General features: G+C 39.2%; 1 protein-coding gene across 5 annotated transcripts in view; it reads left to right on the forward strand.

Annotated features, from left to right (window-relative positions):
* cacna2d1a (calcium channel, voltage-dependent, alpha 2/delta subunit 1a) overlaps positions 1-16,484 on the forward strand; it is a 100,095-nt gene that overhangs the window by 38,729 nt on the left and 44,882 nt on the right. For all 5 annotated transcript variants that reach the window (XM_005930258.2, XM_005930260.2, XM_005930261.2 and 2 more), the window contains exons 4-9: positions 188-247; positions 3,989-4,024; positions 4,651-4,816; positions 12,923-13,054; positions 14,778-14,847; positions 15,579-15,629. In XM_005930258.2, the coding sequence (XP_005930320.1) occupies positions 188-247; positions 3,989-4,024; positions 4,651-4,816; positions 12,923-13,054; positions 14,778-14,847; positions 15,579-15,629 (515 nt within the window). The remainder of the gene's footprint in view (positions 1-187; positions 248-3,988; positions 4,025-4,650; positions 4,817-12,922; positions 13,055-14,777; positions 14,848-15,578; positions 15,630-16,484) is intronic.

The following is a 16,484-nucleotide window of genomic DNA, read 5'->3' on the forward strand; positions in this document are numbered from 1 at the left end:
TCTGGCTAAGAATCATATGAAATCTGCTGCATTTAATTTTTATGATCACCATTTCTCTAGCTGACTTACTTGTAGTTTTTTCGTTGCTGCCTTAGAGTCAAAAGAATTCAGAGGTTTTTATAATATTAAAATGGTCTTACATAATGTGTTTTTCTCTTGTACTCTCCTTCTGTCTGTCTTCTTTTAGAGGCTGGCAACAGAAGCAGAAAAGCTTCAGATGCAACACGTGTGGCAGGACGACAGCGACGTGAGTGAGCAGCCAGGGCATGATCTATCTAATATGTTCATTAACAAGGCTGTCTACATACAGATCAAGTGGTTCGATGAGCTCCATATGTAGGGGAGGTGCAGGGACATGTGATTCATAATCCTTATCATAATAATTGGAAGGAAAATCTAATTCCAATCACAATAGGGCTATAATGACTATATTGATTGAATTTTATCATTTTACATAACAGGCGGAAACTACCAAGGTAGTTATGATGAATAGGTGCACACTCACACGCACACAGCGATTGCTCTCCAGTAATCTTAGTATTACTTACAGCATATAATAAGAAGACAGTGTTTACTCATTGAATTGCTTTGCCTGAAAGCAAGCCCAGTGTTTTAGATCTAACTTTTTCATAATAAACGGAAATGATAAATTTTATCTCCTCCAGCCGATTTACACATAAAAAGTGACCTTCTTTGTACGTTTTATAGTGGGGAGATTTGGAGGAAAAATCAGCTTAAACATTATTCAACATTATATTTAAAGATTATTCAATGCCGTGCATACTTTCTTGTGCTTTGAAAATAGACAGCGAGATATGGATCTCTGGGTTTTGATTTATTTATTATATTACTCACTGAGTTCGATATCCTTTTCGCCCTTTATGTTTGGCTAGCAAATGTAATTATTCTGGAGATAATGTGACAGGGATTCTTGAACAAATTAACCAAAGAAATATAAAATATAAAAGCTAAGAGTCATGCAGAGTTTATTGCATCTAAATGTATTCACTGTACAAACATCATGCATTGCAATTGTTATGCGGTAAACAAAAGGTGATAGTTTCATACACCTCAGCCCAATTCAACTGAAACAGGTTATCCCTATGTGAACGTGTGGCTCTTTAGTGTACTTGTCTGTGTTTAGGATTCTTTAGCATTAACAAGAGGTTAATATAATACTCTGTCCAGATTCTGTGTATATCATTCATGTCTTCCCTTTGGACTCAGTAAGACTATTATTTGTAATATTACTATAAAGTATAACTTAGGATGTGTGTTTTCATATTGTATAATCAGTCAGTTGTCTGTCAATTCTATGATTTAAAAATAAAAAAAAATGATCTTGTCTATACCAAGTCCAGTAACATAACAAAAACACATAATACACCATGCTGTTATCTATTTAACAAAAACGAAGCCAAAATGCAGAGGAAGCCTGTGGAAACACCAAATACACAATAGATGCTAAGAGCTACTTTAGCAGTTTTAGCATTAGCAGTTAAAGTTGCTAAAGCTATGAATTAATCGTTTTTTGTATGACTTTGTGTGAAGAAGTTTTGGTCTACTCTTCATCACAAGTTTGCTTCAGTTCATTGAGGTTTGTGGGCATAGATGTATTCACAACTCTGTTAAGGTCCCAACATTTTAAAATGAGATGAGGTCTGTGCTTTGACTGGGCTATTACAACACCTTGATTCTTTTGTTTTTCAGCCATTCTTTTGCTTGGGATCATTGTCCTGCCGAGCTTTAAGCCACTGGACAGATTGCCATTTGACTCTGAAATAGTTTGGTATGCTGAGGAGTTCATGGTTGACTTAGTGACTGCCCAAATCATCACTCGTGCTTGGCAGTCGGTATGAGCTGTTTGTGCTGATGAGCTTTGGTTCTCACCAAACAAGGTGCTGTGCATTATAAGCAAATGTCTTCATGGCTTCTTCTTGGCATTTTGTTACAATAACACACCTAAATGTTCCAGACCAGGTGTATTCTACTTCTGCATTTCGTCTTTTTTACTTAATTTTTGTTAAATAAATGATGACATGGTGCGATATGTCCTGATGCGCAAAGAATTGACAGAGAGTGTACTTTTACCATGACTGTTGCCACCATACTAAGACATGAAAAATATCATCTTAATGTGATAATAGTACATTTATTGAAATAGCAAGTGGAGCATTGTGAGTGGTGTATGTTTGTGTGTGTATGTGCCTGTGTCTTCTCTGTCTGTCACCTTTGATAACTGGGTCAGTAATGCTGGACACCTCTTCCTGCTGACACTTGAAAGCCAGTGCCAGCTGCAGTAAGAACAGCACATTTGCATGTGTCAGTGCATCATAATCATTTTAATCCTTTTGCTGTTGTTTGTGTTTGCATTTGGTATTCACTTATCGCATTGATATACTTCATGTAAGACTAGGATTAAAGTCCCAAATTTTATGCTGCTTAAAATGTAAATATAATGCTTTACGACCTACCTGAGAAAACAAAGGTTGCCTTTTATGACTGTTGACAGAAAGTAGTGATGGAAAGCACCATAACTGGTGGGAACAGATGATGTTCAAGTTTTTTCTAAGTGGATAGCACATTAAATGAGTCATTTGGTGTTTAAAAATGTAAAAATGAACTGCAGGTGTACCTGTGTGAAATGAGATGCAATACATTAATAAGCATATGCATATTCAGATAAGATAGATCATACACACAACATACACGTTTGTTATGTATGTATTCACTTTTTGGTTCTTACGCTCCCTTCATCTCCTTTGCCTGTCTCACACATTAAGTGTTCTTGCACACAGTTTTCTCCTTTGGGAGGTATGATGGTGTGACCTTAATGTGCAAATTGTCTGCACTAACGTCACCTGACACAAAACATCATGAGACAGTCTGCTGTTATTAACTTGTGTGTATGGGTGTGTTGTGGTACACTTTGCATATATAGTTGATCTCATAAGTTTTCTGGTATATTGGAGCAGTCAAAGCAGAAAAATGGAGAGCAGATGTTTGTGTTTGGCACAGTTTGCCCTGCTAAATCACTTGTGTGTGAGATAATTACAAACTCTTTAAGCTAACACAGCAGTGTTAGTGGCAGGAGCAGTTGCTGTCCTGTTGGCGTGCCACTTCAGAGGTGGTATGCAGGTGGTTGGAATCAGTGAACCATCTCTGTGGCTCCGGGGCATTCTTACGTCAACAGCTAGGCTAGCTCGTTATCACTCTGCTAGCCCATGTACCGACAGCAAGCCCAGCAGTGTAAGAGCAAAACAACACCACTTACTTCACTGCTGCTCAGTATCAGACACAAACTCACTTGGATTGCAGGGAAAAGTAGCAGGTGCAATGTTAAACTGAGAGATTCAGATGCCCTGTTATGGTTTTTGAGACTAGCTTTAGCATTTTTTTTTTTAAGTTTTGTTCATCTGCTTTCTGTTTCTTTTCTTTTCTTTTCTTTTTTTATTTTGAGGTTGAACATGATTTATTGAGATACAGAATTTTATTAAGCTATTTGGTGATTAGCCTCCAGTGACCCATCGTTGCAGAATGGAATCCCAGTGGTAACAGGAATTAGGATAGGAACCTTAATTTTTTAATTGAAATCTTTCGCTCTTTGTGCTACGTGTAGAATTAGGACATTCATGCTCTCCTGATGATAAACCTTTTCTGTTTTGGACACTGAAATACACACTTTCTGCTGCTGTCAGTGACAGGTCAACTTGTTAGCTGCTTGTACACTTAGTTTTACACTGCACTGACATATACCAGTGTGTACTCCAGGTAGTGCACAATGTGGCAAGACTGGGAGCAATAAGGAAACACCACACCCTTTTAAGCATGGCCATCTGTGAGGGCAATCTTGGTAAAACACCTTTAAGATTTGGACCAGCATTAGATGCTTTGTTTCAATCTAGTATTAAGATACTAGATTAGACTAAGAGTTTGTGTATTTCTTGTCATGCGTTATTGATATTTTCCTGTTTTGGTGTTTTTGCAGGTCGAGAAAATCAATTACTACAATGCCAAAGACGGCGTAAGTACAACATGAGCAATTTGATGTGATGCCAATTCTCCAGTAAAATCCTACAAGCCATCCACATCAAGCAGCATTGTTGCATTGTTACAATGGGGAAAAACTGATTTGAGTTTTCATTGTAGCCTTTAAGAACTGTAACACTTTAAAATTTATGCAAATAAATCTCTGTTAGTACAAATTTGTGCATGCCACAAAAGCTGTTTTGTGCTTGTACTAATATTTGACTTGTGTTTATGAGACAGGTTTTTTTTTTTATGGATTAGGGCCAGTTCATGTTTAGTGCATCACGCATTTAATGCCTCTCCTGGCCTTGGACATCATTTGTCTGCTTTGATAAACAGATTTCGACATCTAATTCCTCTCCACAGCCCCAGTGGGAAACAACCACACACCCACTGCACACTAATGTCACTCTCTGTTTGACTCTCCCCTTTCTATCTACTTCTATCTAGATACTGGCATTTATCTATCACTCCATAACATTTAGCATACATTATCCATTACATGAAGATACTACACGTACTATGCAGTAATTTTACAGTGTACACACATAAAGCCAAAAATGTTTTCCATGCGATTTTAAAATATCAAATTCTGCTATTCTTCTTTATTTTCATGTGTAGCTTAGTGGGATAGAAAGCGAGTCAGATACAGAAGGGAAGAAAGATGGAAAGGAGAAGAAGAGGATCCCATACATTCCCGAGGATTTCAGTTTTGACCCAGACTTCAAACGAGACGTCTCCTACAACACAACTGCCGTCCACATCCCAACGGATATATATGAAGGGTGTAAGTTAAAAAAACACACACGCTTTCTCTCTCTCTCTTTACCTTTCGTCACAATATGTACTATTTACAGTACTCAGGATGTGACCTCAGCCTTCCAGTGCTGTCTGCACTGTGTAGACAGTTCCACGTTAAGGCTAAACCATTCCAGTCTATATATAACCCAAATGCCATCCTCCCAGTGGTCAGCAGTCTGTAGCTCCCACTTTACCCTGGTCACCAGCTGCTCCTTTCCCTCATGTCCACGATGGCCCCACTGACCTCTCAACAGTTGCATAGAAGGTCTGTATATTGGCCTTTGGCAGGATGCTTTGTATTTGCCTGAAGCTGTTCACAGCTATTTGACCATGTTTATCAGTAATCTTTTAGTATCTTTGTCCAAGGGTCTTTATTTACTCTAATGTTCACACCATAGAATTATTAAGTGTGCCTATGCAAAAGCACACTTCTTATCATTCGTCGGATTAAAGGCCCTTTCCCATACGACGCGGAATGCGCTGCCTAGAGCGAAGGCCCCAAATTTTGTGTTGCGCTGGCCGTTGCACTCTGCTTGTACGTCATTTTAATGTGGCCGTTCTACATGACGAATCATGGCACTATTTTTGCGAAATTTGCAAAACACTTGAATTCTTTCTTCAAAAGTGCACCAACCCAGGCCAATTTGAAGCCCCCAGCACAAAGTCGGAAAACAGAATGGTCGGGTCATTGATCATACTAAATTTAGCTTGCTGTAATTAAATGTAACAAGTTTAGCTATAAACTTTTTTCAGAGCTATATAACTGACGTTTGATTTACTAGGACCTTACAGTGTCAAATACAAAATGGGCATCTACCGTGTGAGTATAATGACTGGACACTGGTTCACACAAATATATAGCTATAAGCATGCCTGTACGTACATGTGCATAGAAATACTTGTATTAAATGTCCTTGCTGGTAGATATGCATGCATATAGATTATATGCGATATAGAAACTATATACTATATTAGGACATTTAGAATTAAGAGGGCAGACAACATAAAGGGAAGCTTGTAATTTGAGAAACTAACAGTGAATTAGAGGTCATAATTGCCTCACCATAATAATCTGAATGAACTCTACTATTTCAGTTCAAGCTTTAGAAAAGCTTTTCATAGTCACACTTCATCACTGACTGCAGCTTAACATATCACATTACAGTAATGTGTCACAACTTCATTACAAACTACATTAAACTACACATGATAGTAACATTTATCAGAACATTTAACTAACTTTTTCTAATCCAGGCGTTGGTGCAGAAACATTCATTATCAATTCCAGAGATGATCTTCTCTGTGGGCCCGTGGCTAAATTCGGTGGACTTAGTCACATGACTTTAATGCCCTTATACAGCGAGTCAGTCAACATATTGGACTATAAATGTGCACAGTGACGGGCCTCTAACTGTGCAGACATTTTTGTCATAGCCAAATGGCCAAATGCACTCAGTTATTTTTACAAGCCGCAGTTATGATGATGAAAGGACAGAGAAGGGTAGGGGGCCTGCGTGGTAGGAGGGGATTCTTCTTAGTGTGATTCGTTCAACTGTTTTTTGCTTCATTACAGTATTTATGGGCGTCTGTCCTTCTGTCTATTTCTAGCGGGACCATAAAACCCTAAATTACTTTCATGTTAATGTTAGTGTGACTTGAAAGCTACTCTGCTAACTCTGCTTATTGTATTACATAATCAATGGCCCTTAAACCTGTTGAATTGTGGGCTGGTTCTCAATTGAGATAGAACTGACTCCACACTGTTGTTGTTACTAACACCAGCAAAGAACTGGTGAGGAAAAGTACAAATCTGTGAATGTTAATTTTTGTTTCTAAATTAAAAACCTGACCTAATAGACTGCGTTACCGATTGCATTTAAGGTAATATTTTCAGCAATTTTCAGTAAAATACAGCTAAAAAAATAACTTTTACCATTATAGGAGCAGGAGATGGAGGGTGGGGTCTGGGCAGAGTCCCTGTTAGCGCAGTAATAAAGCTGTGCTAGTGCTGTTGCTTTCTATCTCCAAGGACAGGCTGCCACATTGCTGCCTCTCCTTCTGGGTAGTAGAAGCGTTGCTATGGCAATATCTGTGTGTCTTTGGGTGTGCGTGTGTGTAGGAGGAGACACACACACACACACTTAGCCACGCCCCGATGTTCTATCTCGTTGTATGGAGGAAGGATTGGTAACTTGATTAGGGGACTTTGTCTAGACAAGGCTGGCGTCCTTGTGGCTATACTGATGCTAAAGGAGCGATGCATCATCCGACCCTTTAATTGCAGTAGACTTTCTCCACAACCGCTACATCTTCCCATCACTTCCTCTTTTTCTTTTTCCTTTCTCTTTACTTTATGCTTTAGTTCCTTTTTCATGCCTTTGTGTGTACCTTCTTAGCTCTGTTTTTTTCTGTCTTCCTCAGTACTTTGCTCTCATTCCCTTCACCCCACCCTCTATCACTCTATCCTCTCTTCCCCATCCCTCGCTCTATTATATTAGGCATATTAATAGTGTGCTGTGAGGAGACAAATGCGCTACCGTCTTTCTCCTCTGCATTAGTCTTACTGATTGGTATCCATTCCACCCACTGCTCCAATGTGGGTGGTCAGACTGGGATTCATTATCATGTTTACGTGTGTGTGTGTGTGCATGCTTACCAGAAAAGGCTAGGTTTGTATGTGTGTGTGTGTGTGTGTGTGTGTGTGTGTGTCGTAAGGAGAAAGAGAGGAAGAAACACTTTGGGTGTGAGGGCTGTGTGCATATGTGTGTGTGTCACATCATATGCACCTACTCTACTGTATATGGATCATGTGTATGCATGTCTCCTCTCTCATTAAGCAGACTGGCATGAATGCGATGAGAAGAGATGAGAAGAGAGCATTGCGGCCTTGGCAGGAGATCCGAGGCTCGTCTGATGCCCGTTTGCATCAACGCTGTGTGGCACCTGTCAGCCCCAGACACACAAACTCTCTGACATGCTGGGATACTGTGACACCGTGTTTGCGTGTGTGTGTGTTATAGTTACAGCCCCTTTGGCAAAGCTCACAGCACATGAACTGATTTTCTTTTCTTTTTGCACTCTTGTGCCACTTGATGCACGTCCTAATTTATTTACGATGCTGGCAGCCAAACTTTGAGGTATCTTCATTTTCATCTCTGTCTATCTCTGTGTGCGTATCCTTCCTTCATCTTTCTTCCCATCTCACAGTCATTACATTAGTGCAGCTTTAAATTGTGTCCTTGCGACAAGTTGGATGCCTTCCTGTGATTTTTTTTTTTAATCAGCTGATAGGAGCATACCTTTTGGATTCTCCCCCAAATGAGTAGCCAAACTGAGAAAGTTTCTTTCTTTTAATCCCATTTCACCTTTTCTTGAAAACAAGGAGACAGACATTGGTGTGTGGGGGTTTCTTTCTTCACAACCTCAAAATGTTTTTCCTGCAGATTCCATCTTTCTTGTATCTGTGGTCCCAGGTCAGGTTATGCTTATACATAAATGTAATGTGTACAGAGAGTAATTTTACTTAGTATTTACTCAAGTGTGTTATCCATCTGGTCCACAAACCACCATCTTTTTCAAAACTCAAAGTGAGACTTATGCACAGTCATTTTCTTTTTTTGTCTCTTTCTTTGATCACGTCATCTGATTGCAATGGCAAGGACAAGATGGAGATAGTCTGGCCAGTTCTTTGATTCAAGCATGACAGCTAAATAGATTAGAATGGAGTAAGTTTATCAACACAATCAGCAGGGTCTTTACAAATCATATGGAGTGGTTGTGGCGTCGCAGCTCAGAGATGGTACATAAGAGCAGCAAATAACCAGTAAAACCAGTTGTTAAAGTAGGGTTACTTACTGCTAAAGTAAAGCACTGTGACAAAACAGGATAACAAAAATCATTGGAAACAGTCGTGTGACAAACGTGTGCAGTCCGGTTACAAAGTATGCACAACCTGATTGAAATGCTGTGGTGGGACCTAAAGATAGTTGTGCATAAATTAATGTCTGCAAATGTCAGTGTTTAAAAAGAGTGGGACAAAATTCCTCAACATCAATGTGAGAGATGGATGGAAGCCATACAGAAAATGATTGCTTGAAAGTTATTGGTGCTTGAAGGGGTTCTACAAGCTATTAAATCATGGGGTGTTCTTAATTTTTCACAGGGCTGAAAGAGCCTTGTGAAAGCTTTCTTCTTTACATGCCAAACCAAGAGAATGAAACCAGCTTACTACATAAATTACAAAAAACGCCAGTAAACCAAAACAGTTAAACTTCCTGCCCAAATCAGACCACAGAGGAACACCTCTATTTCTAGTTTGGTTTAACAACTAAATGTGAGCCTGTTTAGTGTGTGGCCGGTAAGGTTACATGGAACTAAATCAGAGATAATGGCAGAGTGGAAAACAAATCAGATTATGGTTTACAAACATTTCTCTTAGTAGTAGAGAGTTCTTAATGACAAGAAGCATAGGAGGAGAAAGCTGCTCACATTAGACTGATGGAGCACGACATCCATGCTCCATTTAATTGAGGCAGCAACAGGGTGGAGCCACTGATTAGCAGGATTGGTCATTGGAGAGGTACAATCAGTGAAGTCAGAAAAGTCAGGGCCAGTGTGTGCTTCTTTAATATTAACTGTACATTGTTCAGTTGTTCTGTGTAGTTTCTTCTTCAATATTGTTATATTATCAAGAAAAATACATCCTGGGTTTTGTACCCAGAGTTTTCTGTTTTGAATAGAGTTTTGTGTTTGATATTTCCTATTTATGGGGGGTGATCGTGGCTCAAGAGTTGGGAGTTCGCCTTGTAATCGGAAGGTTGCCGGTTCGAGCCCCGGCTTGGACAGTCTCGGTCATTGTGTCCTTGGGCAAGACACTTCACCCATTGCCTACTGGTGGTGGTCAGAGGGCCCGGTGGCGCCAGTGTCTGGCAGCCTCGCCTCTGTCAGTACGCCCCAGGGTGGCTGTGGCTACAATGTAGCTTGCCATCACGAATGGGTGGATGACTGGATATGTAAAGCGCTTTGGGGTCCTTAGGGACTAGTAAAGCGCTATATAAATACAGGCCATTTACCATTTAACTTTGTAGTTTTCAGTCTAAGTATTACCTTTGCTTTGGTTAGGTTGTGTTTTCATTTTGATTTGGTATTCATAGTTTTCTTTGTTAGTTATCCACAAGTTTTTCCTATCCTCCTAGGTTCCCCTTGCCTCGTCTGTGTTTCTGTTATGTTTTCCGTGTTTGTCCAGTTTCATCCTTGGTCTGTGTACTCTGGTTCATGTGTTTTAGTCTCAGTCTCAGTGTCAGTTTCTTGTTTTATTTTGACAACCGCTTGTCTTGTGTGCTGTGTTCAGTTTTGCTTCCCCTCTTGCTCGTTAATTGAATCTCTTCACTTGCACCTGTCCCCCAGCTCATGTGTGCATTTAAGTCCTCTATCGCCCTCTGTTCCCTGTCATGTCGTTCTCTTATCCCCTCTAGCTGGGTGAGCCGTCTGTTTGGAGTCTGTCTGCCTTCTGTTTAAGTAATCTTGAGTAGCTGCATTTGTTTATCTGATGACCTGTAAACTCAGCAGTGAAGCTGCTTTCTAGCTTAGTCCTGCTCCCGAGTCCTGCATTTCGGGTCTGATCCTGCTTTGCCTCGCACAGCGATGATGCCAATGATGTGTGAATTGCTGCAAAAGGGATGCGTTTGTGCTTATGTCACAATCAGTTGTGAGTGGCAGGGACTGGAGGGCCCCCTTCTGATATGATGATTGCAGGTTCTCACCACATCAGTCCCCAATGTGTAATTACTTTGAAACACATAGGCAGTTTGAGCCACCAGCTAGCTGATGACAGGGGAACACTGCAGGGCATCGCTTGGCATTGCACCTTGTCGCTTTCTCCGTTCGTCCTGAAGCCAACACCCTCACTCATCAGTCTATGCCAGAATCCTGCTTGATGTGTTATTGGAGGCATCTACCCACCACAAAGTGAATACTTTCAATTATCTTTTCCATAATCAGTTCCCATAACTTCTCTGGACCAAGAATCATTAATTTTTTTTTATCTCCCACTCTCTCACACTTTTTATCTCCCATGTTTGAATTTGAATCGTGTGATTTATGAGGCTGCCATGGTTGTTGTCAAAGCATCCTTTCTGAATTAATTATTATCTGATCGGTCAGTAATTAATTATCTACAACAAGGACTGGTAGTTTTTTCCAGTGTAGCAAAAGTCTGGTGGCATACAAATAAGTCCCATACCAATTTCTGAGCTCAGAGCGCTTTTATTATGCTTTTTATAAAGTTTTCACTGGATCAAATTGTATATAATCAAGAGAGCTAAACAGGAGAGAGGAGTTTATATCATAATACAGTTCTTGTGAATGGCAGTGGATGCAAACACACCACAGGATAACAAATCTCAGTATCTCCACCTGACTAATAGAGCTTTCCAGAGTTTGCATTTTTGCTGTGATGCTTCTCATTTCTTCCTCTGACCCTTTTGACCTCAAACCTTCTATTGACACGTCAGCACTGAGATGGATCTGTTTACTGTAATTTGTTCCAGTCTATAGCTGAGATTAAAGGACACAGCCCTGCAATACTACAGTGTTGTTGCTAAGGGCTTGTCAGTGGTGCCTAATCTGCCCATGTGGGTTGTGTGAGCTCAATTGTTTGCGATATATTCCCAGAGGAGACTATAATGAGTTTGTCAATTGTATAAGCTGCAGCTAGGGAAAAAAACATGCGTAGTGAGCGAGGAGCTGCTCTCTTTGTGAGGGATTCATTTTGTCATTATGTATTGACATTCGCACAGATCATGTATCCTGTGGCAGTGAATTGAATGAAATAATCAAGATGCTCTTTCCCTGTTATTTCAGCATACAGTATGAGCAGCGTGAGGGCATAACAGTGCGTCTTATCCTGAGACTTCTTGTTAGTCTTAGTGGAGAAACCAGCAGGAGTAATCCATTAAGGGCCACTTATCACTGGGACACACACATTTCACTATAGTACCAAAGTGCCCCAAACTCCCTCTTTGTGGTACAAAGAATTACAGGGCTGGGTAAAACAGGATTTTGTGAGGAAGGCAAGGAGTTCTAGATTTTTTTTATACATATAGAAATATATGTAATTGGAAAGTGGCTCATAGACTGCCAGCAACTGCAGGCAGGTTGAAGAGAGTCAAATAGAGCACCTTATATAAGATTTGCTATAAGATCCTCCGAGTTCGTCTTTGCCTGCTTCAACTGACATTATTATGTGTCTTTATGTGAGTTTGTGTATGTCCTGATTTGACTCCATAAAAGCTGAAAATGCTCATTTAGTTTAGAATTAAGTTTCAGAGTTACAGGTACATCACTCTAACCTTTCTTACATTTTAGCAGACAGCCTGGTGTCAACTGTTAACACGACTGCCTCAGCAAAGCCTTTATCTCCTGGCTGCCCCCTTTTTTATGTTGATGTTTTTTTCCTCTTTTAATTCAGTTGCTCTTAGAACAATCTCACTTTGTTGGAGGCATCTGCATAGGCCACACAAGTATGAGTCATTTCAACAAGTAGCCTACGCTTCCAGGAAGACTGTGATTTCTTTGTATCTAAAAACATTGTCTGGGATTTAAGCCAGCGTGAGCTTCTGTAGACCAACAGTTAAACAAAACAATGCATGTCCAGTCAGTGAGTACCTGGAAGATTTTTTCTTATTCCAGAAATATCAAATTGAATCATACTTTCCTTTTTTTACCTTCATGTCTCTCCTGTCTTTGTTTACCTCTTTTTTTGCTCCCCTGCTATAGAAAATGTTTTTAGAGCAAAAAACTAAAATATAAATCTCACTGAAGAAGCCAGACATCACTTTGAATATCAGTGAGGAAGCTTCCTCTTTGCCGTCAGTGTCAGTAGACTAATACTGCCAAATCCAAGTGTGTGTGTGTATATCTGACTTTCAAGTGAGGTTTTTTTTTCCAGAATTGCTTTTTTTGAGAGTAAATACTTTCTGAAACATCTTGACATTTTGTGCTTGTGTGATTTTTATGATTTTATACTTTTGCACAAGTATGACTCATTTCATCTTTGTTTCGATGTGTTTGTCCATGTGTGTGTGTTTTTCAGCTACCATCATTCTGAATGAGTTAAACTGGACAGAAGCCTTGGAGGATGTTTTCCGGAAGAACAAAGAGGAAGATCCCTCTCTCCTCTGGCAAGTGTTTGGCTCTGCCACAGGACTGGCTCGTTACTTCCCAGGTAAGCAGCCCAGCTTGCAATGGGGCATAGACCTGCAACTATGTGACTATTTGGTGGTGAGTCAAAGGAACACAAAATTTCCACTAAAGGGAAATCATCTTACAGTCAAATGCATGCAAATCTGGCACAACTCGGGATGGGAAATAGGCAAAGTAGTCATTAAATAATTGTTGTAAAACATATGCACTTGCAAGTGTTTCTTCTCTTCCTGGTTCCTATAAAAATAAATAGTGGCATCTTAAATGTCAAATTAACAGTTGCAAACAATAGTTGCAAAAAATGTATAAAAGTACAACCTTTTATGTCTTTTATTTTATGTACACTGGGCATTTATATACAATACTTGAGTATAGGAAGTGTTGTTGTCGTTATTTCTCCTGAAACTACTAGGAGTCATGGGTTACAATTAATGCCCCTTCCTGTAAATAAAGGAACACAAAGACTGTTTAGTTTTGACAGAGCCTGCTGTAACAGATCAGTGTGCTATCTCAACAGAGATCTTACAGGACGAATTAGGCATTTGCATAAGTTGACAGACTAGAAAAGACCGTGGTTTTAATCAGTAGGAAACAGGACAAATGATCCACTAATGGCAGACTGGACTGATGCTTTTCTCAGTTGAAGTAGACATGATGCTAAGATCACACCACAAACACAACCTGCAATACTGAAAAAAGTGATAAAAAAAACTCAAGGGTAACAGCTTTTGAAATCTCTACAACTTGCTAAAATGTTTGTTCATGCCTCCACTGTAAGAAAAACAACAAAAAGGTATTAATAGAAAAACAACATGAAGGAAACCACTGCTAACCAAACAGAAATATTGCAATATATCTCAATTTTTCAAATTACATGTAGTTTAGTCATAATTGTGACTTCAATTAATAGCAGTCCATATTCTCAATTCAGAAATTCTGGTAATGTTAATAAGTTCACAGTTTTTGTAAAAGCACAGATTGATTTTGAATCATTCAAATCCTCTTTTGTAGTCTAAGGAAGAGTTTATCATTAGGGAATCCATAGCAAAAGACAGAGTCACACAAGGACCAAGCACCAGGAGCATAAAACATACCAATATTATAAGACTTTGCTGTTTTATCACAGTAAGACTCCTCTGGCAATGTCACAGTGACAAGACTTGAGGAAGTCTTACATTTTCGATTGTGTACAATACTAAAAAGAAGATGCACTGTAAAGACAAAAGTAATGGGCAACACCTTTTGATTGTTGAATTCAGGAGTTTTCACCCTAACCCTTTACATTCACCCATCAACATTATTAAATTTTCCAGGTACATCCATGACCACAGGTGTATGCTCTGCTTTCTCAGTAAATGCATTTTCAAATCTACTCTGGCATTAGCATCAGCCCAAAAATTGTACACCACAAGCTTAATGGCATGAGTGTCCATAGGCGTCAGGTCCTGCAGGTGTAATGTGACTCAGTGCTTTTGTCATTATAGTGTATATATGTTTTAGTACTCAGTTTTACAGGTTTAGCTAAAGCGGTTTTGAAGTTTTTAAGAGTGACAGACAAGTTGTCTGCTAAAGGCTCTGAAGACATGTGTTTTAAAGTGTGCCCCTTGAGGCAAAGTTTAAAATGGAATGTAATTTTATAGGTAAGAAAGTCCTATTAAGCGAAAATGTCTGTTATCGGTGTAAATGTACTTTTTTTAAGGTCTAAATCTAAATAACCATGTTTTTTCCTTTTGCCAAAATTTCAGCATCCCCATGGATGGACCTAAGCAAATCCCAGAATAAGATCGACCTCTACGATGTGCGCAGACGACCATGGTAGGTGCATCTACTCAGTGTGGTGAGGTTTTTGTGCCTTACTGTCATCGAGCTTCCATATTTATCTGGTGTTTTTGAGCAATTGTCATGTGAAACATTTATTATAATAACTGTATTTGCATGTTTCATTACACGGTTTGTCATAAGAGCATCTGCATGCACGCATAGTTTAAAACAATCACATTCACATCTGTTGCCAAAAGCAAAACTAATTTAAACAAACACATCAGAGGACTATGATGATTAAGCCACTGCAGATCAAAGGGTAGCAATACAAAAGCTTAATTAGTTGCCTGAAAATTATTAAAATCTGGCTGGAAGCCACCAGTACACTTTTAAACATGTTATTAAATTTCATTAGCTTCAGACAGCCTGTTAGCATCTGAGCACTCTAACAAAGACAACCAACTGTTTGCTTATTAAAGAAATGAGAGCAGACATGTAATTAACAAAGTTCAGATTGATTTGAAATGCAAAGCAATTGATGTAAGTTAGTAAGTTTTTGCTTTCTTGCTCACAAAAGGTGAATGTGAGAAGATTTCAAATGTACAGCCTCAAAACTAATATGTGCCTCTGTCTTTGTGCTTTGCATTTTAAAAATAGCCTTTCTGCATTACAGTTACTGACTGTTCCTTTGTGCATGTGTGTTTTTCCACTTCTTTGTGCACATATATATCTGTATGTGCTTAGTAGCCACAACCTATGTATGTGTGTCTGCTATTACTCACCAGGTACATCCAGGGGGCGGCCTCACCCAAGGACATGCTGATCCTGGTGGATGCGTGAGTGACGACCTTATGATTCATCCATTACAGTCAGCTTTTATTTTCTTTGGTGTGCCAGAAGGCCCTGATGCTAACCCTCTGACTGGCCTCATCCCGCTGGGCGCTGCTGCGATGTACTCGCATGTGACAATGACAAAGAAAGAGCAGCCAGTGAACTGAGCAACCTCGATGTTCACAGTCCAGTTATTTTCTCCTGAGATTTATGCTTTAAAGTTTCCATATTACAGAACTACATAGGATTTTCCAGGAACACACACGTTATGTTTTTGATTTCTCAATTCAAGCTAATCCTCTATTGCGTAACTTTAAAAAATATATATATTATTGTTATTGTTTTTTTTCTGCATTATCGATTCTCCATTTTCATTACCTTAAAACAAATGCGTAGCACTATCAAGATCGTGTAATTGTGTAACTGCTTCTGATGCCAAAGTGATATTATCCACTCAGGTGAATGTTCATTATTAGAGACGGTCATAATCCTGCTCTAGGGCTAAATAACTGCAAAATATGATGAATGAAGAACTGAACTAAATTTGTACACTTGCAACTCTTAACACGGCTCTGGTAATTGGCACATATAAGATTAATGAGGCTCATTAAAAGCTGTCATCACTATGCTTTATTGAAAACCATATTAAATGAACGCCACCTTGATTTTTCCAGTTCTGTCCTCCTTTAGTCTGTTGCTTAGAAGAAGCAGTTTTATTATTTGCTTATACATTATAGGCTCCATTTTTGTTTTGGGAAGAGATGTTGGACATTGCTGACACAGATATTTTGTTATTCATTTTATCCTAATGGTAAATGGTAAATGGCCTGTATTTATATAGCGCTTTACTAGTCCCTAAG

Source organism: Haplochromis burtoni, unplaced genomic scaffold (genome assembly GCF_018398535.1).
Source record: "Haplochromis burtoni strain Fernald_Lab_line unplaced genomic scaffold, NCSU_Asbu1 Contig_131, whole genome shotgun sequence".
Lineage (NCBI taxonomy): Eukaryota > Metazoa > Chordata > Actinopteri > Cichliformes > Cichlidae > Haplochromis > Haplochromis burtoni.